Source organism: Saccopteryx leptura, chromosome 2, assembly GCF_036850995.1.
Source record: "Saccopteryx leptura isolate mSacLep1 chromosome 2, mSacLep1_pri_phased_curated, whole genome shotgun sequence".
NCBI classification, from domain to species: Eukaryota; Metazoa; Chordata; class Mammalia; order Chiroptera; family Emballonuridae; genus Saccopteryx; species Saccopteryx leptura.
Genome location: NC_089504.1, coordinates 179,597,055 through 179,623,405, shown reverse-complemented (window position 1 = coordinate 179,623,405; position 26,351 = coordinate 179,597,055). Strand labels below are relative to the sequence as shown.

General features: G+C 47.9%; 2 protein-coding genes across 2 annotated transcripts; one reads left to right on the top strand and one right to left on the bottom strand.

Moving 5' to 3' along the window:
* Positions 1 to 11,043: 11,043 nt before the first annotated feature.
* Positions 11,044 to 17,168, top strand: ZBTB39 (zinc finger and BTB domain containing 39). The gene is made up of 2 exons (XM_066369466.1): positions 11,044 to 11,176; positions 12,675 to 17,168. Exon 2 carries the CDS (start codon positions 12,719 to 12,721, stop codon positions 14,849 to 14,851), a length of 2,133 nt encoding a protein of 710 aa, XP_066225563.1. The 5' UTR covers positions 11,044 to 11,176; positions 12,675 to 12,718; the 3' UTR covers positions 14,852 to 17,168.
* Positions 17,169 to 20,725: 3,557 nt separating this feature from the next.
* GPR182 (G protein-coupled receptor 182) lies at positions 20,726 to 23,238 on the bottom strand. Its single transcript, XM_066365843.1, has 2 exons — positions 23,142 to 23,238; positions 20,726 to 22,222 (listed from the first exon to the last, which is right to left on the bottom strand). Exon 2 carries the CDS (start codon positions 22,204 to 22,206, stop codon positions 21,004 to 21,006), a length of 1,203 nt encoding a protein of 400 aa, XP_066221940.1. The 5' UTR covers positions 22,207 to 22,222; positions 23,142 to 23,238; the 3' UTR covers positions 20,726 to 21,003.
* Positions 23,239 to 26,351: the final 3,113 nt, after the last annotated feature.

Genomic DNA, 26,351 nt, shown 5'->3' with positions numbered 1-26,351 from the left:
AAACAGCTCTTAATTCTGCCCATTGGCTGCTTTGGCCTGTACCCGTGTCCATCCAAATAGTCTCAGTGGCCGGATGGAAGGCGATAGCCGTCCATTTGGCAGGTTGGCCCCTGCTGGAACCATCAGTATACCAGGCATCTTCGGGGATGGGCACCCGCCCCTCCTGGTGGGGACTGACCTCAGGTTCTGCCTCCTGAGCCCCAGTTGCACCTGACTCTAAAGTCGCATAGGTGACTGGACCCAAGACTTCCTGCAGTTCTGCCCTCAATGGGCTGGTGCTAAGAGCACAGCGTTGTTGCAGATAGGCACCCCACTTGGCCAGGGTAGACATTTGGGCCATACCACTACGTGGTTTAGTTGCCCAATCTCTCACCCATCCAGCTATAGGGTATGTTGTTTTGACTGTAACTGGTGTTGTGGTTGTAATACTCTCAGTTGCCAGGAGGGCAGCATACACAGCTGCCAGCTGCTTCTCTACTAATGAGTAACGAACTTCAGCACCTTTCCACAATTGGGACCAAAATCCAATAGGCTCTGTCCGCTGCCACAAACCCCATCCAAACCCCTCCGAGGTTACATGAACATCCAGCTCACAGGGCCTGGCAGGATCAAACACATTCAAGGCCTGTGCCACCTTGACAGCTCTCTTAGCAGCTGCAAATGAACCTTGCGCCTGCTCAGTCCAATCCCAGCGAACCCCCTTTCGAATAAGGTTGTACAAGGGGCGTAGTAACTGAGCCAAATGCGGTATAAATGCTCGCCAATACCCCAACAAACCTAAGAATTCCTGTAACTGTTTTACCGTAGTGGGCACGGGGTAGGCTTGAATCTTATCTATAACTGCGTCAGGGATAACTTTTGTCTTACCCGACCAGACAACTCCCAAGAATTTAACAGATAACCCAGGTCCTTGTAATTTGTTCTCGTTAACTGCCCAGCCACATGCTTTCAAATGGGATAGCAGGGTAGGGACTGCTTGCTCCAATTCTGAAAGACAATCACTAGTTAGCATAATATCATCAATATAATGGTACATGCGGACTACCTCTGGCTGTTTCCATTTAGCCAGGTCAGCAGCCACCAGCCCATGGCACAAGGTGGGGCTATGCAAATAGCCCTGGGGTAACACTGTAAAGGTCCATTGTCTCCCTTCCCAACTGAAGGCAAATTGGTCTTGACTCTCTGCGGCTATATCAATAGAGAAAAAAGCATTGGCCAAGTCTGCCACAAAGTGGTATGTCCCCAACTCATGGCTTAGCCGATCCATCATGTTAGCTATCGAAGGAACAGCAGCGTGCAAAGGGGTAACAACTTTATTAAGTTCCCTGTAATCTACTGTCATTCTCCAGGTTCCATCTGCTTTGCGCACAGGCCATACTGGGGAGTTGTAAGGACTGTGTGCTGGCCGGATGATCCCCACCTTTTCTAGCTCAAGGATTGTCCCTGTGACTTCTTCATAACCACCTGGCAGGCGGTACTGCTTGGTGTTAGTCACACGCCGAGGGACGGGTAATTGCAAAGGGGAATGTGATGCATGTCCCCGCAATACTGCCTTCACAACCCTGATCCGCAGCCGGAACTCCCCAGCTGTAGTTTCCAACCACAGTCCTTGCAAGACATCTACCCCCAAAATATATTCAGGAATAGGAGATACATACACCTTATATGGCTTAGGAGGCAGTCTCCCTATCCCCAATGGAATAGTTATTGGCTTCACTTGAACAGTTTGGCCCCCATAACCGTCAATGGCCACTGGGGTCCCAGCAAACCGCTCTGGGTTTCCATAGAGAAGGGAACATTCTGCACCTGTATCCACCAAGGCCAACACCTGTTGTACATTGGAAGGGGACCAGTGGATAGCCAGTTCCACATGTGGCCTCCGGTCCCCGCCCATCCCCGTTAGACGAGTCCCTCGGCCTTTTTCCTATTCACACTGGTACAGTGGGTCTTGGGAGTTCCCCTCTCCCTCGGCCGTCTCTATCATATAATCTTGTAACCGAGCTGTGCGCGCACCAAACGTTTTATTGGTAGCTGCTGGGGCCTTTCGTCTCAGTGGCTGGAACTTCTGTTCTGGTTTAAGCTGCCGCCAAAGCTCCAAAAGAATTTTATTAGACTGGCCATCCAATTTCCCCTTATCTGCTCCAGCCGCAATCAAGTCTACCCACATCTGTGTTCGGGTAACCTTTACAGGCCCGTTTCCCTTGTTAGTTGGGGGGGAAACATAGGCAGCAGCCCTCACTGCTTTATGATCCCGAGCGGCCTCCAGCTCTCCCAAATCTGCTACCATCTGTGTAACTGCATTGATGGGCTGCCCCACATAGGGGCCCAAGATAGCCACAAGTGACCCAAAAAGGGCTGACGGGGCGCTAGCAAGGACAAATTCCCTCATTTTGGCCGTAAACACTTCCTCGTCTGGCCCACGAGACCCAGGGTTGAAAACAGCATTCTTCATACCTAGTTCTCGAAGGACCTTTACTAACTCACTGTAGCACTGCCACTGACTCATTGCCCCCGGCAGTTCTCCAGCATTCTGCCAGACCATACGAATGGCAGCCATCACCCATTCTAATAGGGTATGGTCTCCTGGGTTGCCATGGCAGTTCTGAAGACGCTGCCTCAAGGAAGAGTGTGTGGTAATGGCGGCCAATTTCTCCATCTCTGTTCTGGAGAGCATGATGCCATCCACCCCTATATCCCATAATCGTAGTAACCAGGCTACCAGGGATTCAGTAGGTTTCTGCCTAAATTGTGCCCCCAACTCCATCAGCTCTGCCTGGGTATAGGGCCGGACCACAGAGTGTTCCATTACCTGGGCTGGAGGCTGTGGCTGCCCCTGAGGGACTCTTTGTTGCTGGGTTTTTACCTTCTTGGCGACAACTGGTCGGGCTCTCAGTGTGCGTATGGCAGCTTCAGCCTGAGCCTTCTCATCCTCAGAAGAGGAGTCGCAAGCGCCTGCTCCCGCTGACTCAAAGCCAATCCACCGGCACGGATGCTGCTGCTCCTTTGGTGACCGTTTAGGCTCCTGTGGCTGCTGGCTTTTGGCCAGAAGCTGAGACTCGAGCTCTTGAATCCGCAGTTGTTTCTCCAATAACTGCCGGTGAACACGTTCAACTTCCAGGGTAAACTGCAACTCGCGAACCCGTAATTCCTTCTCCAGTGCTCGCTCCAATTCCAGCCTTTTTTGCCGTTCTATTTTCAATTCATACTGAAGCTTTTGACCTCGGGCAGTTTCCTCTTGAGTAAAAAACATGTAGCCCATGGCCCCTAAAAGGACAGCCATGGGGAGCCAGAGCGGCAACCAGTACTCGATCCCACCCATCAAGGGTGGTGGCTCCATACCAATCTCTGAATCCTGCCGACTACGCCAGTTGTAGGGCCAGGAGCCGCCATCGTGGCCATTCACATGCAGGTTCCCATTGGATTCGGGCAGACGATAAAGAAATGGCGGAGTCAGAGGACGGGGGGCCATCCTATTTATTGGTGTCTCACCAAGACAGGCAAACCACAAAAGAAGACAAGGGAAAAGCAGAAAACCAGCTCTTCCCATGAAGGGCAAGGGATCAGGGAAGCCCCTGCAATTGTGATAGCAGGAACTGTGTGTCCAAGCTCCCGGTCTGTCCCACTTTATAGTGTAGAAAACCAAAATCCCTTAATCCAATATACAAACAAGGAAGTCCCCGATACAAAGTCACCCATCCAAGGCATAATTGGATTCCTCATGAGAGTGCACCACCCAGATAATACAATCATTCAAGGGTGTGGGGAAAAGCTTAGTCCCAAAACCAAACCCCAGGCTACAACGACCTGGCCTGCCTATAGCCTGTCCCCCACACCCAATATAAGTCACAAGCGAGCAAACATATATATCACATTTACAAACTTATTTGACCAACACATGCCTAGCCAGGCCCCTCTCCTATGTCCCGGGATCTCAGCCTTGGGGTGACAACCTCTTGTCTGAGACTCTCTTTCTACAGATATTTTCTCCTCTCAGAACTGAGACTGAAGGTGGGGACGCCCCCTTCTCTCACCAGTCTCCTCTACTGTGGGCTTCTCTTAGTCCAAATTGTCCATCCAGGCTCCCCTCAGAATATGGGCTCTTCCCAATCTCAGGCCTCAGAGACTCTACTCTCTGAGGTTCACAGTTTGGGAGGTTTCTACTCCAAGCGGCTAGCTTCTACGGACTTGCTCAAAAGTCTAGGTGCCTAGCCAGGTTGCTTTCTACTACCATTACAATATCCTATCTTGACAAATTTTGTCACTGGACGGGGAGGGCATCAGAGATTCCTTATGCACAGGCCTTCCTTCTACCTTCTCTCTCCTGTCCTTAATCTCTATACTATACCACTTGTTCTACACACAGGCTGTTTTTGGCCAGAGAAACCTCATCTAAAACCTCCGCTCCTAATCTTTCCTTCTCTATGGACTCCCAACTCTCTCCCTCCTGCCTGACTCCTGAGGGCACCCATCTCTCAGAACCCCTCTCTGGTCCCTCTGCAAATCTTTTCCACTCAAGTCTCTTCCCTCCAAGAGCCCCCTCCCTTTGCAGAAACCTGTTTCTCATTCACCTGCAAATCCAGTCTCTCTTTTTCCTCCCCTGCTGGGCAGGGGCCCCTCCCTTCTCCATTGTGTTCTTCATCCCCTCCCCCCTCCTTAGAAGCTGTGGCTCCAGCTGCAGTGCCTGTCTCTTCTCTGACCCCTTCTCCCTCCTTACAAACTGTGACTGTGCCCCCTTGCCCCCTCCTCTCTCCTCAAAGCTCTAAATCCTTTTGACTCCTCTGATCATGTGGCACCACACCAATACTTTAACCTCCTCCTCCTCCTCCTCCTGCAGATTCTGACCCTCCTTCTTTTCCATTCAGCTGCTCACACTGTCCATCCGTCTGCTTTCTCTCTTCCTCCTCTCTATGCTGGCAACTCCCTACCATCTCAAAAAACTTAAAAAAGCAGAATTGTATATTAAACTATGTGAGTAAGTAATCTGTCTTGCCTCTTTGTTTGTCAGAAAATATCTCTAGTATAATTTTAATTGAAACAAGCATGCTCATTTAAATTCCTTAATTCATAATTTGTAAAATCTTTGTTTACTGTATCTGTTTCCAAGGCATTAAACCAATAATTACTCACCTCTTAAACCAGGCTTACTCATCCCCATGAACTCTCCCTGCAATACCCCCATCCTTCCTGTTCAAAAAAATTCAGGGGCTTATTGCCTTGTACAAGCCTTACACCTAATCAATGAGGCAGTAATTCCCCTCCATCCAATAGTCTCTAATCTCTACAAGTTACTGTCACACATTTTCTCAAACACCATTCACTTCACAATCCTAGACCTCAAGAATGCCTTCTTTACCATTCCTCTACAGTGTAGAGAGACTCTTATTTTCTGTTTGCATTTATCTTTATTTAAACTGACCTGGACACTAATACAGCCCAGCAACTTACATAGACTGTCTTACCCCAGGGGATCAAAAACAGCCCACATCTTACAATATGTAAATAACCTACTCCTCTGCAGCCCCTCCCTGCCTGCCTCAAGGAGACACACCACCACCCTTCTTAACTTCCTCGCTATGAAGTGATATTGTGTCTTCTGCTAAGGCTCAACTTTATTCTCAGTCCCTAGTCTATCTAGGCATCGCCTTAACCCCCATCACCTGAAGTCTCACCCAAAATTGAACTCAGACCCTCCGCAGTCTCCAACCACCTACCACCGCAGACCAAATCCTTTCTCTCCTGAGTTTAATAAGCTTCTTTAAATACTGACTTCCCAATTTTGCTCTCTTAGTCAAGCCCCTCAGTGAGATCTGAGCATGTTTTTTTTGTTTTGTTTTGTTTTTTGTTTTTTTTGAGCATGGCTTTTAAGGTCTATAATGGCCAAGGAAGTAACAGAAAAGGCAAATAAGGCCCAAAAGAAGTCAGGAAATACCAGCTCTTGGCTTATACTCTTAAGACTCCAGCGCCCTAAAGGGCTTCAGAGGATTCCATCAGGGCCCTGCTCCAGAGTGGAAAGAAAGGTCAGTGAACTGAAGCCTGCCAGGCTTCCCGGCTCCATCAAGGGACACATCATTGCTGTGGAAAGAGGGACACGAGAAGGTAAGCTGCCCCCTTGCTCCATGGAGGGAAGGTTCAGTCTCTTCTAGCCCTGCTCCAGCTACCTGTGACCTGACCTGGCCCAGCATGCTGGAAGTTGCTACTGAAGGCCCAAGGACATCGTTCATGAGCCTAAGGTATTTCTTCCAAGTAGCAGATAAACTGATCTCATTTCTTGTAAACACAAAGGCCATCTACTATGCCTTGCCTGAATATTTAAGTTTTATCTATCCCTCGAAGATCTCTACTGTGGGTATTGACAGTCTGATTTTATTGCTTTATTTAATGTATAGTATCTCCTTTATTCCTCTTGTCTCAATGCCCCATGCCTATTGTAGGCTGGGACCTGTTGCTAATTCCAGCTAGAAGCAGTGGTCACTAGGACTTAAACTCTAACTGCAAAGTATAGAAATGTAACCACCCTTTCCCTAAGTACTTGCAGGATTTACAGGTTTCTCAGCAAACTATTTAAAGACTGTCCAAGAGGCACTTCCAGCATTACATCACCCAAGGACTGGTTTTCACGTGAACAGGTCCACACACCGTGATCCTGACAACTCCCACTGCTGCTAAAGTAGAAAAACGGCATGCCTTACTCCAGCCACAAACTGGAAGCTGGTTGGTCTATGTATGGTGAATATATGAAAAAACTAAGGACTCTTTTAATCAAACTTTGGGAAAAGGGAAACTAGGGTAAAAAGAAAGTCAACTTAATTATCACTAAACATTAAAGATTTTTAAATCAAGAGTTCTGACTAGAAAGGAATTGTATGGTTTTGCTAATAGAAGGTATAAGGTATGGAAATACTTTTGAAAAAAAAAAAAGAAAAAGCAAGTTGTTATGAAGGCCAGTTATTTCTGGATAAGAAAGTTCATGAAAGCTGTTGTAGAAGGTTTGTGTAGGTTGTAGGAGGTTTATACAGAAAAAAAAGAATTTGTACAGTCAGAAAAGTGGTTTTCAAAGAATGTTTAATTAGTCACCCTAGCTAACTCTCCCCACTTATTGGGATGGCTCTTTCCTCTACCCTGACCATCTGGAGCTCAGAAACAGAGAAACAAAACCGACCCCTTGTCCTTCTATTCTCTATTCACCTCTCAGCCTGCCTCACCCAATCAGGGGCTTTCTACTCATGTGGGACCAACACTATATGTGTCTCCCTACTATAGACAAAAACCTGTACCCTAATCTATCACACCCCAACTATGTACCTAATCCCACCTCATGAGCCTCTTCCAGTTTCTAGTACACTACCCATCAATCTAAGGACCAAACAAGCTGTACAGGTAATGCCTCTCCTTGTTGCTTTAAGAATTTCTATAAAAGTAGGTCTAGGGACAGGGCGACTGGCCACTTCCCTGTCTTATTTTTACTCTCTCTCTGAAGCCCAGCAAATTCGTAAACATGAAATCAGTGGTTTCGCACAAACTAGGTGTCTTGACTATTGCCTTTCATTGGTCCACTCACTCTCCTATTTATTTTTCTAACTTTTGGACCCTGTCTCTTATGTTTGTTCACTAGTTTCTTACAGAACCGCATGCAGACCTTCACCAATCAGAAAATTGGAAAAATCTACCGAATCCTACACACCAACCCTGAAACCTGCCCTTGTGAAACAGAAAAATCTGAAACCCTATATCAGCAAACCTCCTAAATCCTATCTTTCAACCCCTACAGGTCCCCTAACCCTAAAGCTTTCCCGTATCCTTGAAGAACTAGGAGAATGAATAGCATTCACCTCTTAACACTTCTCAGTCTTTTTACCTTTCACATAATAAGGGGACAAGATCGCTGGGTCTTCTTGGCTGAAGAAGAGCCTCCAAACAGACATGAAACTAACTTCTCTCTCCAGGTCTGCCAGGAAAGAATATCTCTAACTTTACCATGAAAGAACTTTCACTCCCGCTATACAACCCTCCTTATCTCTGCATTCCTGGTCTCCAAATACTTGCCCCCTTCTTTATCAAGTTCCTACAGGCCAGGATGAGAGAAATCTCTAGGATTACCTATGATCAAATGCTCCTACATTCCTATTCCCCAATACCCCAAGGAGAACTTCACGAGGGAAATATCAAATAGGTAGGGATGACAGCAGGAAGAAGCCGCCCCTCAGCCTGAGTTCTTTCCTGAATGTTCTCCAAACCCCCCTCCTTTTAAACCACACATATTCAGTCCTTCTAAAACTTACACCAACAGGTTCCCTGTCTCTAAAAATCTCCACATGTCCTCCCATTCGAGAGGAACCAGAGCAGCACTTCTCATGAGGCTTATCCAGGAGACCATGTATCACCATGTCACCCTGTCCACTCGGCACTCGCAGCAAGCAATTCACAATTATTACCTGGCAAAATTTTTTTACTTCCTCACCCAGGTTTTTGAGGACATCGCCTGGTTCAGACCTCACAACACGGAAATTGACAACCTCCTTAACTGGATGATTTGGTTTGGCGAGGTTCCCTTCTTGAGTTCTCTCCAGAAAAAGCAATAATTTTTCAATTTTTCTCCTCTTTCTCCTTGTCACCCCTCACTGTATATTATAAAATTAATAACTGCCTTTCTTTTATATGTAACCACAGAGTTGAGAAATAATAGATACGTGAATTCCAAACTGCCCTCTTGATGTTCTGCTTCTCTGTCAGACCTCACCCTTACTGGACTATCGCCCCTGAGACAGAGGAATTTCAGAAAGCTGATCAACCTGCCCCAAGAAGGAGCATTACAGAAAGCTGAAATCCTAACTAACACTGTAAAAGGGAACATACCAGAACTTCTGCCTCAGTATCCTCTCAGGCTCTCCCAAACACTATATAATTCGCCTCTAGTCTGTAACGGGTGTTCTTCTCCCCTGGAGAAGTGCCTGGCAGGGTTCCTTTCTTCCTTTCAATAAAGCCTGTTACTCTGGTCTTTTGGACTCCCATAGATTCCAACAGAATGTATGCTTTCAGTATACATTGTGAGATTGTGGAAAAGGGGATACACAGTCTCTCAAATTTATCAAAATAACTGATGATTGCTGAATAGCCAAAGCTGCTTAGATTAGCTAGCATCATCCTGTGTATCCCTCTTCCCATTTATCTATCCAGTGTCAAAGTAAGAAACATGAAAACCTGTAAGAATGTTTTATGAGTTCATTTGAGCAAAACTGTCAACAACTGCCAGAAACCAAAATCTCAATGAATTGAGAAAATGCTCTGGAAAATGGTAGTGTTGAGCAGATAAAATATATTATGCTCACTTTGTTAAAGATGGTGCTGCCCACGTGGAGGCCCGTTGCCCAGGTGATATTAATGTGTGTTGGGAGCAGGCTGTGGGCAGGCAGGATCCTTGTAGCCTGGGGCTTGGTTTTAGGACTAAGCCTTTCCCACCCTTTTTGATGTGGGGTGGTATAATCCCATCATGCCTCAGATAAGTGACTTTGTATTAGAGACTTCCCTGTTTTGTATATTGGATTAAAGGTTTTGATTTCTGCACTATAAAGTGGGGCAGACTGGGAGCTTACCCTCTCTTGGTTCCTGAGATTATCATTAGAGCAGAAAGCAGAGAAAGGCCACGTGGAGGAGAGGAGAGAGGCAGCCAAGATGGTGGAGTGCTAAAGGAGAAGCCAGTTAGTGCAGAGTTTGTGCAGAGAGAAGGAGATGGGGAACAAAGGAGAATGAGGCTTGGTAAACTAGAAACCTTTGATTCTAGGAAACTCAGATAAGTCAGTAGCTTTGTGAGCACTGAATGAGTGGGTTTTGGAGCTCAGTGTGTGTTTTTACTTGCCCGCCAGGTGTAAACTAGGATTAAAGATGATGGCCCACCAGTTCGTGGCTCTGTTGTTTCATTACAGTCTATCTGAATCCAATGTGAACCTGCATGGGCCAGGCGGCTGTGATGGTGGCTGTGGATACTGGCTTTACAGGTAGTATCACCACTTATTTTATATTGATACATCAGGATCAAAGAGAAAGCCATAAGGGAGTTAAATGAAATTGATTGGTGATAGATGAGGGAGGTGGGAGAAGGCAAAGCAGGGAAATCTCTGGGAGTGGATAAAAAGTAAAAATGTATATATACTGCAACTTCTTTTACATGGGCAGGAATAAGTAGTTAATAGTTAATTAACATGATAATAGTAACAATGAAGGGGTTTGTTGGATCCCGTTCTGGTGGAAAGCCTGCCCTGAAGCAGGGGCAAGAAAGATTATAAGGCATGTTATCAGGTAGATGCACAAGACAACAGAGAGGCTTGATTAAGGTAAACACTGACTTTCGTTAGAGAAAAATACCTCCTGAGGACAGGACTACCCACCATGAACTGCTTTTAGTTAGAAAGTTTTAATTTAAGACCATCCTGTGTGGTTACTTGAGGTCTCTCGGTCTGCATAGGCCACCATTCAGGCTTTCCCAGAGCTTATTGGGTTCAGCATGTGGCTCCTTTTCCGGACCACGCTAGGAATTACTGAACCCTACCATGGACCTGCCTGGGGGGTTATGCCTGGCTGCCTTCTATCACCTGGCAGTGACTGGATGAGATAGGACAGAGGCTGAAACAGACCGGTCCTGAACCCTGAGGGGTTCCTTTGTACTGAGGCGGGAGAGCCAGGCAACAGGGGAGGTGATAAGAGCTTCCAGTTGGGATACGGTTTTTACGCTTCTCTCGGTACCAGCTGGAGGAGGGAGTGGTTCCCTTGGTGGATCAGCACTTCAGAAAGCCAAAAATTGGAGGCAGGGTGGGAACCAGCCCCACAACTGCTTGCGCCGGGAGGCCGGCTGTCCCAGGGTGGCGGCGGCTCCGGGGTGGGTGTCCCGCGTCCACCAGGCCCGGCTGCAGGCTCGGTGGCTTTGCGCCCCGCCCACCCCGCTCCGGGTCCGCCGTAGGGGGGCGCTGTGGCTTAACGACGAGGGGCGCTGCCTCCTCCAGGACGGCGGGGGGCGCTGCGGGCCGGGCAGCGGGGGCGGCCCCGGCCGGCGCGGCGAGCCGCGAGGCGGATGGAGAGTCTGGCCGCGGCCGGCGGCGCCGCCTCCTTGTCGGGCCGGGCACGGCGGGCCGGGGCCTTTGTGTGAGGCTGCGGTGGCGATGGTGCTCCGACCCCGCGGAGCCGGGTAAGCGCGGCCGGGCCGAGGGCCACCTTTGGCCGAGGTCCGATCCCAGTCCCGGCCTTTCTCGCTCTCGGTGGGGTCCTTCCTGCCCGCTCCCCTCGGCCGGACCCATCCTCGCCGGCCGCGCGCCAGCCCTGGCCGGCCCCGCTGCTCATCCCTGGACTCCAGGCCGGCCGGGCCCCGCGTGCCTCCGCCCCCTCCCGGAGTCGCCCGGGAATCGCGGCTGTGGGGGGAGGTGCTCTGTACCCACCAGATGGAGTGCCCCAGCCTGATCCAATGCCCTTCCTCTTGGATTCGACCTCCAGAGAGAAGACTGCGGCGCCACGGTGTTGTTGGGGTCCCTTCTCGAAAGTTACGAATCTGACCCCCTCCTCCCCCCATTCAAGCTTCCCAATGCCCGGGCTGCACACCGTTGATGTGTGGCCACCAGGGCCCAGGAGATGCTTGGCTGGCATCCAGACGATGTCCAGAAGCTTCCTGGGCCCCTGCAGAAGTTGGGAGTTAGTAGAATGTGGTGAGGCGATTGCGTTGCGCAGGACGAGAAGTGAGACAGAAGAATGCTACTAGCTCTTCCTTAGGCATGCAGGATTCGAAAAGGGAAAAAGCGGTGCTGAGCAAGCCTTTTAGGAGTCTCACCTATACAATTAGGTGTCTTCTTATGGCAACAAATCTGTTAGTTCTGCTCAACATAAGTATAAATCCCAGACAGGGTGGTAAAAAGAAATAAAGCATATTTAAGTAAGAATATTACATACCGTAGTGTGTTCTACTTTGCTTTACTCCTTTGGGTTCTGAAATATTTTAACTTCATCCACAGCTTACAGAGAATGTGATAGAGTAGTATCTGAATGGCTCTGGGTTGTGGAGACAAGAGAGTAGGCAGGTGGTACAGGTAGGGAGACATGGGAACTCACGAATGAGCAAGAGATTTATTTAGGGATGGAAAGGACACAGCAGTGCTAGAAAACAAAAGTGCTAGCATCCTTATCTCTTCCTCAGCAGTTAGAGGAGCTTTAGTAATTGTGTTCAAATATGCATATGACATTTGGTATCATAAAGGAAGAGAATATACTCAATGAGATAAGAAAGCTTATTTAGAAGGAAATTAATATAAGAATGATTTGAGCCATTTGCTCTGGGAATGAAGTATAATATTGTGTCTGAGAGGATACCTCTGGTTTGGCTCCAAGGCTCAGCTTCTGGCCAACCAGGCCTACAACCTCTTTTACTGAATCTTAAAGACCAAGCTATCAGATTTTTTTCAGTGATTTTGGCTTTTGTCATAACAACTATATTTGGGTATATGCAGGGAGAGAGATTATTGTTCTGTCAGTTTTGCTGTCCTTTCTCTCAGCAGAATGGAGCAACTCTCGGTGTCTCTTCATTCTGCTCTGCACCTGGGGCTTAGAAACACTCAGACTGGTGGGATTTTCTCCTGCAGAGTGCCATACTTGCAGGGATGTGTTTGACCATTCTTTTTTTTTTTTTTTGCTGTCCACAGATTAACCGTGCTGATAAGGAGGTATCTTTATATGAGCTGCTAAGATGGGCATGAGGATCAAACTGCAAAGCACCAACCATCCCAACAACCTGCTGAAGGAACTCAACAAGTGCCGGCTCTCAGAGACCATGTGTGATGTCACCATTGTAGTGGGGAGCCGCTCCTTCCCAGCCCACAAAGCTGTGCTGGCCTGCGCAGCTGGCTACTTCCAGAACCTCTTCCTGAATACTGGGCTAGATGCTGCCAGGACCTATGTGGTGGACTTTATCACCCCCGCCAACTTTGAGAAGATTCTGAGCTTTGTCTACACATCAGAGCTCTTCACGGACCTGATCAATGTTGGGGTTATCTATGAGGTAGCTGAGCGTCTAGGTATGGAGGACCTCCTCCAGGCCTGTCACTCCACCTTTCCTGACCTGGAGAGCACCGCCATGGCCAAGCCCTTGACCAATACCAGTGAGAGCCGCTCCAGCACCCTGAGTTGCAGCTCAGTAGACCCTGCCCATCCGCTTGGAGAACTCCGGGGTGGTGGGGAGCACTTTGGTCCTGATAGAAACTATGTCTTACCTAGTGATGCTGGAGGAGGCTATAAAGATGAAGAGAGAAATGTTACCATTGACACTAACCATAGCCTGCCTCTGCCACAGCAGCTACTGCCACCAAAGACCGAAGACCATGATAATCCTGCTCCTTTCACATCTGCACCTAATGTGGTGACCCAGCCAGTCCTAGGCACTGTCAGCATGGGCATCCAAACCAGCACAAGCACCTGCCAGTCGTACAAACTTCAGAGCAATGGAGACTTCAGTAAAAACAACTTCCCCCCTGACAATGCAGTAGATGTTACCACTGGAACCAACTCCTGTCTGAGCAATAGTGACCACTCCAGAGATCCAGTCTTTGAGCAGATGGATGAGCTGCAGCTGGAGGAACTAGGGGATGATGACTTGCAGTTTGAAGATCCCACTGAGGAGATAGGCACAGCTGAGGAGGTGATTGAGTTGAGTGACGACAGTGAGGACGAGCTGACTTTTGGAGAGAATGACAACCGAGAGAATAAGGCCATGCCCTGCCAGGTGTGCAAGAAAGTTCTAGAACCCAACATTCAACTGATCCGACAGCATGCTCGGGACCACGTGGACCTACTGACAGGCAACTGCAAGGTGTGTGAGACCCACTTCCAGGACCGAAACTCCAGGGTGACCCATGTTCTGTCTCACATCGGTATTTTCCTGTTCTCCTGCGACATGTGTGAAGCTAAATTCTTTACCCAGTGGCAGCTGACTTTCCATCGACGGGATGGAATTTTTGAGAACAACATCATTGTCCATCCCAGTGATCCCCTGCCTGGGAAGCTGGGTTTGTTTTCAGGGGCAGCCTCTGCAGAGTTGAAATGTGCTGCCTGTGGGAAGGCATTGGCCAAAGATTTCCATATGGTCCGGGGCCACATCCTTGACCATCTAAACTTGAAGGGCCAGGCCTGCAGCGTGTGTGACCAGCGCCACCTCAACCTTTGCAGCCTCATGTGGCACATGCTCTCCCATCTCGGCATCTCAGTATTCTCCTGCTCTGTCTGTGCGAACAGCTTTGTGGACTGCCATCTCCTAGAGAAGCACATGGCTATGCACCAAAGCCTGGAAAACACTCTCTTCCGCTGCCATTTGTGTAGCCAGAGCTTCAAGTCGGAGGCCGCCTATCGCTACCATGTCAGCCAGCACAAATGCAACAGTGGTCTTGACCTGCGGCCTGGCTTTGGGCTACAGCACTCAGCTCTCCAGAAGCGGAAGCTGCCCACAGAGGAGTTCCTGAGTGAGGAGCTGGCTCTACAGGGCCAACCTGGGAACAGCAAGTATAGCTGCAAGGTCTGTGGCAAAAGATTTGCCCACACAAGTGAGTTCAACTACCACCGGCGGATCCACACAGGTGAGAAGCCGTACCAGTGTAAGGTGTGCCACAAATTCTTCCGAGGCCGCTCAACCATCAAGTGCCACCTGAAGACACACTCAGGGGCTCTCATGTACCGCTGCACAGTCTGTGGCCACTACAGCTCCACCCTGAACCTCATGAGCAAGCATGTCGGGGTGCACAAAGGTAGCCTCCCGCCCGACTTCACCATTGAGCAGACCTTCATGTACATTATCCATTCCAAAGAGGCAGAAAAGAACCCGGACAGCTGACTGGGTCCCAGCAGAGGCAAGGGGAGCTGCCAGGTGGCAGCCAGGACATTGATTTTTCTAATGGCTGTTGATCCCTCCCCAGCTGAAGTTACAATTTTGCCTTGCTAGGAATTCTGTTCTGTGTTGTGTTTAAAGAAGGAAAAAGAAGAAATAGCACATGAGCTGTTACTGTTTTTGAGAAGCAATGGCCCTATCATGTTTACCTCCTTACCTGTTCTTGCCCATGAAGGGCTGTATTTTTGGTTATTTTGAGGCTGGTCTTGGGATCTCATCAGGCAGTTGGTGTCAACTAGATTCCCTTTCCCCAGCCTCTCGAGTTTTATGCTGCTAACAGTCCAACCACCAGCCTCACTGAATAGAGGAGGCAGAGAGAGGTTTTCACTGTGGGTAAAACTGCCAGACCTCCAGCTGTGACAACCAACGAAGAGAGAGATTTTGGCAATGTGATCATTTAGAAAAGACTATTCAGCAGGGCAGCTCACCTCAGGTTTCAGTCCCAGCCCGCAGGAGGAAAAAGGCATCAGGGATAGAGGCGCCTGCTTGTTCCCGCTCTGATCGTCTGATTGGACAGTAAAATGTTTTAGAAGCTAGATCCAAACTAGGGACTAAGCTTTCTATTTAGGTCAGAAGCTTTGGGATGAATCCTTGCCAGCCTGCAGTGCCACTAGAAATGCAGCCTGGACGGACAGGAAAAGAGATGTCTCTTCTCTTCAGTTCCAAAGAAACACGATTTTACGGAGTGATGGCCCAGGACATCAGGCCTTCCCTGTGGGGCAAAGAGCAAAGGGAGCCATTTGATATAGTCAATCATCTGTTATCTGGCCACCTCCATCACCCTTGAATTTTCTGGTGGGCAGGTGGGGATGTCTCTGACAGCAGCAGCCTTGCCTTAATTTACATCCTGTCTCCCACCTAGAAGTGTATTTGAACTGGATTGTAGATAAGAAGACCCCATGAGGTTGAGTGGTGGACTGGAAGCCTTTCAGAATTAAAGGGACTGAGTAATTAGTGGTGTGTAGGGGGATACCTCTTTGTCCTAGTTGGGTGACCTGTTGTTTACTTTATGCAACTGGGCAGGAGCTTTGGCAGCTGACTTTGACCTGCTGGAATTTACCCTGATCTTTCTTTGCATTGCCACCAGGGGGTGCTATTGGTTGGCAGTTAGTTCAGGCCATCCCTAGGTGGCTGGGAAATATTTCTGCCTAGCCCATGGGACTTTGTTCTTCATTGGATTTTGAGGGGGTCTTGCCCAAACAAGGCTTGAGTGAGAGGGCCCTTGATCTTGCATACTCATTGGTTCACCTCAGTAACTCATACTACCTCACCTGCTCAGGCGAGCTTGGGCGTCCCTGGCCTGGGCCCTGACGCTGCGCCCGGTGGGGCTGGCAGCACCCTGGGCTGTTTCACAAGCAAGTCCACCGTGGGCTGGACTCACAACGCCTTTTTGGATGTTTATATTTATTTATTTTTAATTTTGTATACATATTACCCAGCATCTCTTTTGGATAAGATACTTAGGAAAACGAGTTTCTTCCCAGCAAGGAGCCACATTCCAGGAGACAGTCCTGGCCAGAGATTTGGGAAATAGGCTAGAACCAGGAGAAAATGTGTCAATCCTTTAAACAAGAAAATTCTTTTCTTTCTCTCCAGATAGGCTCTTACAGAATAAACCCAGGGTACCTGTTAGGCAATGGATGTAATTTCTAGAAAGTTGGGGCTTGTTTAACTCCTTGGCCTTTGTCCTCCTTCCATCCTGTGATGGGAGTAGATTGGAGACTGGGCTCAGAGGATCAAGTCACATGAAGGATCTTTTTGCACATTTTGTCATCCCTCCTAAACTTGGAAAGCTGTTTAAAGACATAAAGGTAAGCCAACGCCCCATCTTAGGGCTGCCTCTCTCCCCAGCCCTACACTTATAAAGCCCCTGAGTTGGAGTGCATGGCTCTGGTGGGGTGACCGTTACATGAAGGGTCTTTTACAAGTGGTCACCTTTCACCATCGAAACCCAACTTGTTAAATCTTCCCTTGGGACTTCTTGTCAGGAAAGTAGTGCTGAGACTTTTCATCCCTAACTGGCTTCTCCTTTTCCCACACTGACCATTAGAAAGTTAAGAAGAAAAAGTTGTAGAAGTTGCTGTCAAATGTCTGCTAAGCTTTTCAAGCCTGCGTGGTCCCTCCCAGACTGTTGATGAGGACTGATTTTTGAATCGCCAGATTTAAGAGGGGTGAGACTGGAGCCCAGCCAGGTAGCTGAGAATGAACCAGTATGCTGGAGAAACCCTTTCCCTTTACAGAGGGCATCATGAATGCTGGGTAGTCTGTATACTTAACCTGAAACTGTGAAGTATTTCCTCTGCCAGTAAACCAAAAAGCAAATCCTTGAAACTGCCTCTGAAACACAGAACAAAGAACTGCACCCCTGATCCTGAGGCCAAGTGGTTGATCAGGGTGGCTGGATTGGTTGCAGTCAGACATGGAGCAGAGTCAGTGGCTTGTGAGGCTCATCGATCAAATCCCGTTCCTCCATGTGCTCTGTATTCACACCTGAACCCTCCTTCTGTTTGGAGTCATGTTTGCTGCTCTGCCTCTAGCTCACCCTTTTCTGAACTGTTACTTGAAACACTATATTGTGGCAAAGGGCACTCTAGAATACCTAGTGGATGGTATTTATTTTATTTTGCGTTTTTAAATTTTTCAAAATTCTCACTTGATTTTGTTGTGCCCTCTGCCCTGGAACCCAGTTTAGCACTGTCTCCTGCTGTATCGTTCTGAGGTCTGTTTGACACTTTAATGTCTTCGCCCTTTTCCTCCTTTTTCTTGTTCTGTACTCTGAACCAGCTACATAATTGGCAGAGCCCTTTGTTTAACAATTATTAAGAATTTCAAGGTGGCAATTTAGAGCATTAAAACAGCATGTGGCTATTCACAGCCAGTTTTCTAAGGGAAGAAGGTAATACTGTGGCACATTGGGCTAAGGAGCAGAGGCTGCTTATGGCCAGAGCAGGGGTCACTATTCCAGCTCTTCTGTGACCCACTGCTGGCTAGCTGATGTCACAGCACCCACTGGGAAGCTCTGCTGTATCCTCACATTTGGTCCTAAATTTTAAGACTGTGGCATCTGTAGTTCATGGCTAGTTGGGACGAAAGGAGGTGCGGTTGGGGCTCTGGCCCAGGTAACCCCTAAGAACCAGAAAGTGGGTAAAAGTCCTTACTGACTTTTCTTCTGATCTGTTGGCACCCCCTTTGCGCTTAAATACCTTTCTCCCCAGTTGGATTTGCTACTGATGATGTTTCTTCCTCTCCTGGCTTCCTGCTGTGCTCTTATTTCCCAGACTATTCAACTGAGGAAGTGAATTGAAATCCTTTTATAGATGGACACTGACTTTTTGGCATGGGAATAGGCTGTGTGAAGAAGTCTGCCCATCTGGGAGTCGTTGCTACATGTCCTTTTCTCTAAATCCTGCACCTGATGAGTCAGGAATAGAGCACACAGCACATTGTTTCAATGTGGTTACTCATCGTAAACTTACCATCAGGATAAAAATGAAGCTGTTTGGATTTCACTGTTTTTTCAACACTCTTCATCCAGTCCACTCTCCTCTCCCACCTCTGCTAGCTAAAGTCTCTTATGAAATGGAGAAGAGTTGTTGATGTCTAACTCCTTCCATTAAATTAATAAGTACTGACCTCTTAATATTTAAGTGTTTACTATTCTATTGCTGTAAAGTTTTGTATATTTTGTAAACATTTTTTCCCAAATAGTAGATGTCTAAAATCGTTGTACATCTGATTTTTTTATATTCCATTGTTAGGCACAAAGTGTGGTTTTTATTTAGAATAAAAAAAAAAGGAAATTGGAAATGGGAATTATTTTCCTGTTTATTGAGATCATGCTCATCCCCTGAATTCAGAATCTCTGGCCGTCAGCCATTCAGCGCAGTGTTCTGCTCAGCAGAATTCTCTCCTTCCTGGTAGCTGGAATTCCCCAGGGTTAATGTCGATCTGTTTTTAGTGGGAAATTAAGTCAATGACCCAGCCTTTTCAGGGGAAACATCCCTAAGGGAATCTTCTGTTGGCCCAGAGAGCAAAGTAGAGCTCTGCTGATGTCTAGCTGGACTTGAGAATTGGCCACAAATTGTCTTGCCCCTGTGCCTTTTAATTCACTGTAACCTGGTATGTTGGAGAGGGACAGATCAGAGGAGGCAAAGGTTTGGCATAATTTCCTGAGGTTGGTAACAAATGTACCACCCATCAAGAAGGAAACAAACCTCTAGACGTTAGGATGTGATGTGATTCGGTTGGTTTCCGAGTGCAATGCCTGGCCTGGCCCCTCACTGCTCAGTGAATGTGAGCTGAGCAGCCCTGCTGTAGTCAGCAGAGCCAGGCCCCCTCCCACGGCCCCAAGGAGTACACTGCAATGAATGGGAGGAAAGCACAATCTTGGGGAAGTGCACTCTGAAGTAATAGGGATATAAATTGTAAAACTGGGTTTCCTTTAGGAAACTTCTAGAGCGTGAGTCAGGTGAAGCGATGATGTGGGCTTCAGAATTGGCTTGGTTTTTACATGGGCATAGGGAGGAAAGTTCAATGTATTTTTTACTGTTCGGTTAAGCCCTTACTGCAACCCCAGGTTACAACCTGGTTGAAAAAGCCTTCAACTCTGTGCCACTGAGCAGTTAGTTGTTGGTAGCTTCAGACCCTTTGAAGTTTGGACCCAGTGAACGGGGGGATTGTATATACAGATTTCCCCCCACTGCTCTGACAAACGGGTACATACACCATTGGAGGACAGGTTTAATGCATCTGGTGGATAGTTTTCAGATTTCTAAAAACAGGAGACAGTGCTTCAGGTCAGAGTTATTCCAAATTAAACATTCCAGACGCACTGTGCACTGTTCAGGACAGAGGCTCACGGCCCTTCAGCCTCCACAGGCAGGGGTAAGAGACCAAGGACTTGGAACTGGTGGCCTTGAACCTGTTCTTAGGCTTTTACTTCAAATTCTTCATGGACATGGTCCTAGTTTCCCAAACTGAGAAATGACCCTTTCCAGAAGACCTATTTGTTTACGATAGGACTTTTTTCCCCTATAGCAAGTGTTAATAGAAGTAAGTTGTTCTGGACAGATAAATTATGGAAACACTAGACAGGGGAGAAAAAAGTATATGGGTGAGAACTGACAAAAGAATACCAGAACTGCCCTGTGAGAGAATTGGAAATTTTCTACTTCCCTGTCCTGTGCAGGGAACAGAGGCTGAGGGGCCGAGTATCTATCAGTGCTTGGTGCTGGCTGTCCCATGGTCTGTTCGTAGATGGGATGTCCCTTGGTATTCTATGATCTGGGGAGATAGGCAGGGATGGGTGGATTTCGGATGGCATCATGTCTAGATCCAAAATGTCCTAGATCCAGAGCTGGGAGGATATGGGCTATGAGGAGCAAGTGACTCGGGCAGCTCCCCTACTTTGGAGGAAGGGAACAGGATAGACAAGAGAGGGGAAGAATATCAGCAAGGAAATAGTTTCCCTAGATGGTGGAAGGGGGTGGAGAACCATCCTGTCAACCCAGGGGCTGGGTGCCTGCTCAGAGGTTGGCCCCCACCCCCAGCTTCCACACTCCCTCCCTTTATCACAGCACTGAGGCTGCGCTGCTAGGATGTGTCCCACTGAGACCTCCCGGTTCCTTGGCTTCTGACCTCTTGTCCCCACAGCCTCCATGGTGTGCTGGGAGGTCAACAAGCACACAAACACAAAAGGAAAGCTTTGTGAGGTTCCTGCAGAGGTCACTTTCCGGCCTGGGCGATTCTGCATTGAGTGTAGTTTTTGCTGACCATCTGTTCAGCCGTAGCTCCTCCCCAGTCACAGCTCAAGTGGAAATTTTTCAGAGATCCAGAATCATGGCTGTCTCTATTATTTATTTCACCTTTTTTTCCTTGTGTGTCTGTCTGCCTTAGACACAAAGACTGAGACAAATAGTACATTGCCAAGGACCCATTCTATATCCCTCCCCGCCCCTTCTCCCTCTCCCCACCTCAAGATATAAGAAAAACTCAAAACTGTTCTGAGTGCTTTGACCCTTTCCCTGGTCCCCCCAAAATCTCTCGCCCCCACCTCCAGCTTTCTGTTTCACCGAGGGTGGAGACAAAGCTGCAATGCCTCAGCTGGCTGAACGAGACTGAAGAGCAGAGATGGGTGAGGTATCTGGTACCCGGAGGTGCAGGCTGGGGTGGTGGTGGGAGCCTGCTGCAGTCGGCTGGGTGCCCTCCTTGGTGATGATGATGGAATGCTGTGTGGAGGAGGAGGATGAGAAAGTATGTCCACCCGCCCCAGCCTGGACCCTGGGGAGGTAGTGGACCACAGCGCTCAGCAGCCGGTCCCGGAAGCTTGTGCTGAGAAAGTTGTAAAGGATGGGGTTGACTACGCAATGGAGCATGGAGAAACAGTCAATGACATCATAGAAGAAGAAGAGCAGGTGGGCCAGGTAGCAGTGGATGGAGATTTCGGACCCCTGCAGTGTGAGCAGCAGCAGGGTCACATGATAGGGCAGCCAGCAGATGGCAAACACAGATACGTAGGCACACACCAGAAGGCAGTGGCGCCGGCTCTCAGGCCGTCCTGCCTGCCGAAGCCGGCAGGCTGTCAGCACATTAAAGACTGTGATGAGAGGGAAGGGCAGCAGGAATCCCAGGATGGTGGTGGACAGGGTCACCACTAGGGCCCATGTGCTATAGGTTTCCCAAGGTGCCATGAAGAGGCACATGGGCTCAGAGCCGTCCACCAGCTGGATGTGGACCACCTCAGGCAGCGGAATGATAGCCGAGAGCACCCAGACGCCTGCACACACCGCACGGCGCACTCGGTGCTGGTGGCGCTGCCAGGAGGGAGAGGCATGGGTGAGGGTGATGTAGCGGTCGATGCTGAGGCACACCAGGAAGAAGATGCTGCTGTACATGTTGGCAAAGTAGAAATAGTGGGTGAAGCGGCAGGAGAAACCTCCCCAGAGCCAGGTGTAGTCCAGCATGACCTCCAGCATCCACACGGGCAGAGACAGGACGATGCCCAGGTCCGCTATGGCCATGTTGAGGATGTAGAGGTTCAGCAGCCCCGCCCGGCTTGCACAGCGCCAGTTGACGCAGATCACCAGGAGGTTCTCCACCAGCCCAACCACAAAGATGGCCAGGTAGAGGACAAAGAGAGCCACTCGCTTGGTGCTCTCGCTGAGCTCAATGTCACACTCGGTCAGAGTGTGGTTGAAGAAGTAGAACAGTTCAGTCCAGTTGTGGATCTCTCCAATGCCATTGGCAGGCCCTGCAGTGACCCCCTCGGAGGGACCAGACTCCATGTTGGCCGTGACTGGCATTAGGACCAGTAAATGCCTAGTGGGGAGAAGGAAGTGTTGAAAGAAAAAGGAGCCTTGGAAAACAATCTTGTGTCCCCCAGGTAGCAGGTCACTGGGACCAGAGGCTTTGGGGAAAGATTCTGGGTCTGAAGAGGCAAGAAAGGGAAGGTGAGCATTCAAACTGAGTAAATAGCACACAACTCACTTGTCAGCTTTGACCCAAGAGCAGAGATATTTTGTTAAGGGACCTGAGTGGTGGGACAAACCAGAACTGTTTGGGCCCAACCAGATTTCTTCCCAACGTGGCCAGTACCACCCTTCTCCTGCCTCTGGGCTGAGTCCAACCTCCACTTCACACCTTGGCCCTTTTGCACTGGCCTCCTTCAGGAGGCTCTGGCTCTGTTTTGCCATTTAGGCGGTGGGAGTGGCACACACACATACACACACACATATGAATGCACACCCCTCTAATTCACCCCTGGGAACATCTGTGGCTCATATAGGACAGTTGTCTCCAAGCCCCATACCCTTCTTTCCTGAGAGAGGTAACACAGTGGTGGGATTCAGCTGGTTCACACTGGTTCAGAGGAACCATTCCTTACTATTTTTTAACGTTCATCTGCACAACAGCATATGCTAAGTGCCCGTAGTGATGTTCATTCCAACCATAGGGGGAAAAAATGGCAAGTGAGGATGCCAATCAAGAAGCAATATAGAAATATCTTAAGAGTATTATTGTTTTTTTGTCAGGTATTATTTAATATTTTTTCATTAACATTTAAAAACTCATAACAATCTAGTTTCTTTTACCTCCTTTATTGTTTGTATTTAAGTATTAAGTGCATGAAATAATAAATTACCTTTCAGTATATTATTTTTTTTATACTTAAAATGGTCATTCGAGCAGAGAACTGGTTGTTAAATTATTTGAATCCCACCACTGGGGAGACACTCACCTGAGTTTCCTTAGAGAGCACCTCGGGTCCTGGACGGCCACAGAGTCTGGACTGCTGGGGAGCCGCCTGGAGGTTGGAGGGACTGTGACATGAGGGGCTGGCTCTGCTTCCTGCTGTAGAGCCGTCCTCCTCATCCGGGAAGCAGTATCACTGGCTAAGGCTCTATGGGAGAGGATGGGGTTTTTTCTGCCTTCCCCTAATCTAGTGCGAACGGAAGTCACAGCAAAAGACCCAGTGTGCCAGTGGCAGGGAAGAGTCAGGCTGCAAGCATAAAATCCAGGCTCCTTGTTATAGTAAACATAAAACCAAATTAATCTAAAATGTAAAAAGGAAAATAAGAGTGACTTAGGTATAACCGGTTTATGCTTTTTTTCTGATACTCCATGTTTGAAATGTGTGCCAAGGGTTAGAGTGTCAAAATTGATAATGAGTGTATTAGTGTGATTAGCTATACTCATGTGTGACTTCCCAAGATAACTATGTATACAAGACTGTGATTGTTGGTCAAATAAGTTTATAAATATGATATATGAGTTTGCTCACTTATAGTTTGCATTGGGTGTGGGGGACAGGCTGTAAGCAGGATGGGTCGTTATAGCCTAAGGCTTAGTTTTAAGACTAAACTTTTCCCCATACCCTTGACTGTTGCATGATGTGGGGTGGTGCACTCTCATGAGGAATCCCATTATGCTTCAGATAAGTGACTTTGTATCAGAGACTTCCTTGTTTGTATATTGGATTAAAGGTTTGGATTTCTACACTATAAAGTGGGGCAGACAGGGAACTTGCTCTCTCTCAGTTCCTGAGATTAGCATTAGAGAGGAGAGCAGAGAAAGGCCACGTGGAGGAGACCAGGAGAAGCAGCCAAGGTGGTGGAGTGCTGAGTGAGAAGCCAGTTTGTGCAGAGAGAAGGAAGGAGATGGGGAACAGAGGTGAATAAGGCTGGTGAGCTAGAAACCTTTGATTCTAGGAAACTCAGATAAGACAGTAGCTTTGTGAGCACTGAATGAGTGGTTTTTGGAGCCCAGTGTGTGTTTTTACTTGCCCACCGGGAGCAAGCTAGGATTAAAGCTAATGGCCCACCAGTTCTTGGCTCCGTTGTTTCATTACTCTCTGTCCGAATCTAATGTGAACCTGCATGGGCCAGGCAGCTGTGATGGTGGTCATGGCTATTGGCTTTACAGTGATTAAGGTTGAAATGCCCCAAGCATGTAACCCTGAGATAACATATGTATTGAACTGTGATTATGTGTGGAATTTCCCCAAGTGTGTTACCCTATGTTAAGACAAGTGGCCAAACCATATATAAGTAGCTGAGGTGAAGATCAAGTCAGTCTCCTGAGACTCCAACGCAGACTCTATGTCGCCTACCAAGATCATTTGGCAACTGCCGCAAGCACTCTGCCTCTCCAAACAAGTTCGTTCGGGGCCCCACCTAAGCGAGGACCTAGACTTAGCCAGCCACTCGTCTTACCAGGAGTGAATTAAGTCTAGGCTATTTAGCTTGCTACGAGTGTCTTTGCCTATGCATTTGACTGCTGTGGGTCAAATAAATTTGCAAATTTGATTGTATATGTTTGCTCGCTTATAGTTTGCATTGGGTGTGGGGAACAGGCTCTAAGCAGGCAGGGTCCTTATGCCTAAGGCTTAGTTTTAAGACTAAGCTTTTCCCACCCTTTTAATGCTAAGATCTTCTCAACACTGAGCTTTTCCCCACACCCTTGACTGTTGCATGATATGGGGTGGTGCACTTTTATGAGGAATCCCATTTATGCCTCAGATAAGTGACTTTGTATCAGAGACTTCCTTATTTATATATTGGCTTAAAGGCTTTCATTTCTACACTATAAAATGAGATAGACCAGGGGCTTTCTCTCTCAGTTCCTGAAATTAGCTTTGCAGAGGAGAAGCAGCCAAGATGGCGGAGTGCTGAAGGAGAAGCCAGTTTGTGCAGAGTTTGTGCAGAGAGAAGGAGATGGGGAACAGAGGTGAATAAGGTGAGGTACAAACCTTTGGTTCTAGGAAACTCAGATGAGTCAGTGACTTTGGGAGCTTTAAATGGAAAGGGAAATTATTTCCCACTGTGTGTATTTCTCGCCCGCCGGGTGCGAGCTAGGATTAAAGGTAATGGCCCACCAGTTCTTGGCTCTGTTGTTTTATTGCCATCCTTCTGAATCAAATGTGAACCTGCACGGGCCAGGTGGCTGTGATGGTGGCTGTGGCTACTGGCCATACAACTCCTAATTATGGTACTTTCATTTTACATCATGAACTACCTAACAAACCCAACTATAACTTAATTATAACTCAGGTGACCAACATTTTTACAATGAAAAGGATGACAAAAATAAATGGAAGAAAACAATATTGTAAATAAAAGAAACATTTTATTCATTGCAACAATACACTATAATATGATAAATGCATAATAAAAACATTTGTAATATTTTATATTGTAATTGTGCTTACATGCCTGTAAAGCCAGTAGCCACGGCCACCATCACAACCGCCTGGCCCATGCAGGTTCACATTAAATTCGGACAGTTGGTAAACAACAAAGCCAAGAACTGGTGGGCCATCATCTTTAATCCTAGCTTACATACAGCGGGCAAGTAAAAACACACACTGAACTCCAAAACCCACTCATTCAGTGCTCACAAAGCTACTCACTTGTCCGAGTTTCCTAGAATCAAATATTTCTAGCTCACCAGCCTTATTCACCTCTGTTCCCCATCTCCTTCCTTCTCTCTGCACAAACTGGCTTCTCACTCAGCACTCCACCACCTTGGCTGCTTCTTCTGGCCTCCTCCACGTGGCCTTTTTCTGCTCTGCATTCTAATTCTAATCTCAGGAACTGAGAGAGAGCAAGCTCCTGGTCTGCCCCACTTTATAGTACAGAAACCAAAACCTTTAATCCAATATACAAACAAGGAAGTCTCTGATACAAAGTCACTTATCTGAGCCATAATGGGATTCCTCATGAGAGTGCACCACTCTATATCAAAAAGAGTGGGAAAGGCTTAGTCCCAAAACCAAGCCCCAGGATACAAGGATCCTGCCTGCCCACAGCCCACCCCCAACACACATTAATATAATCATCCCAAGCAAGAAGGGCAACCAATACCATCACCTGGGAGACAGGCTTCCACGTGGGCAGTGCCATCTTTAACAAAGTGAGCATAATATATTTTATCTGCCCAACAATGCCTA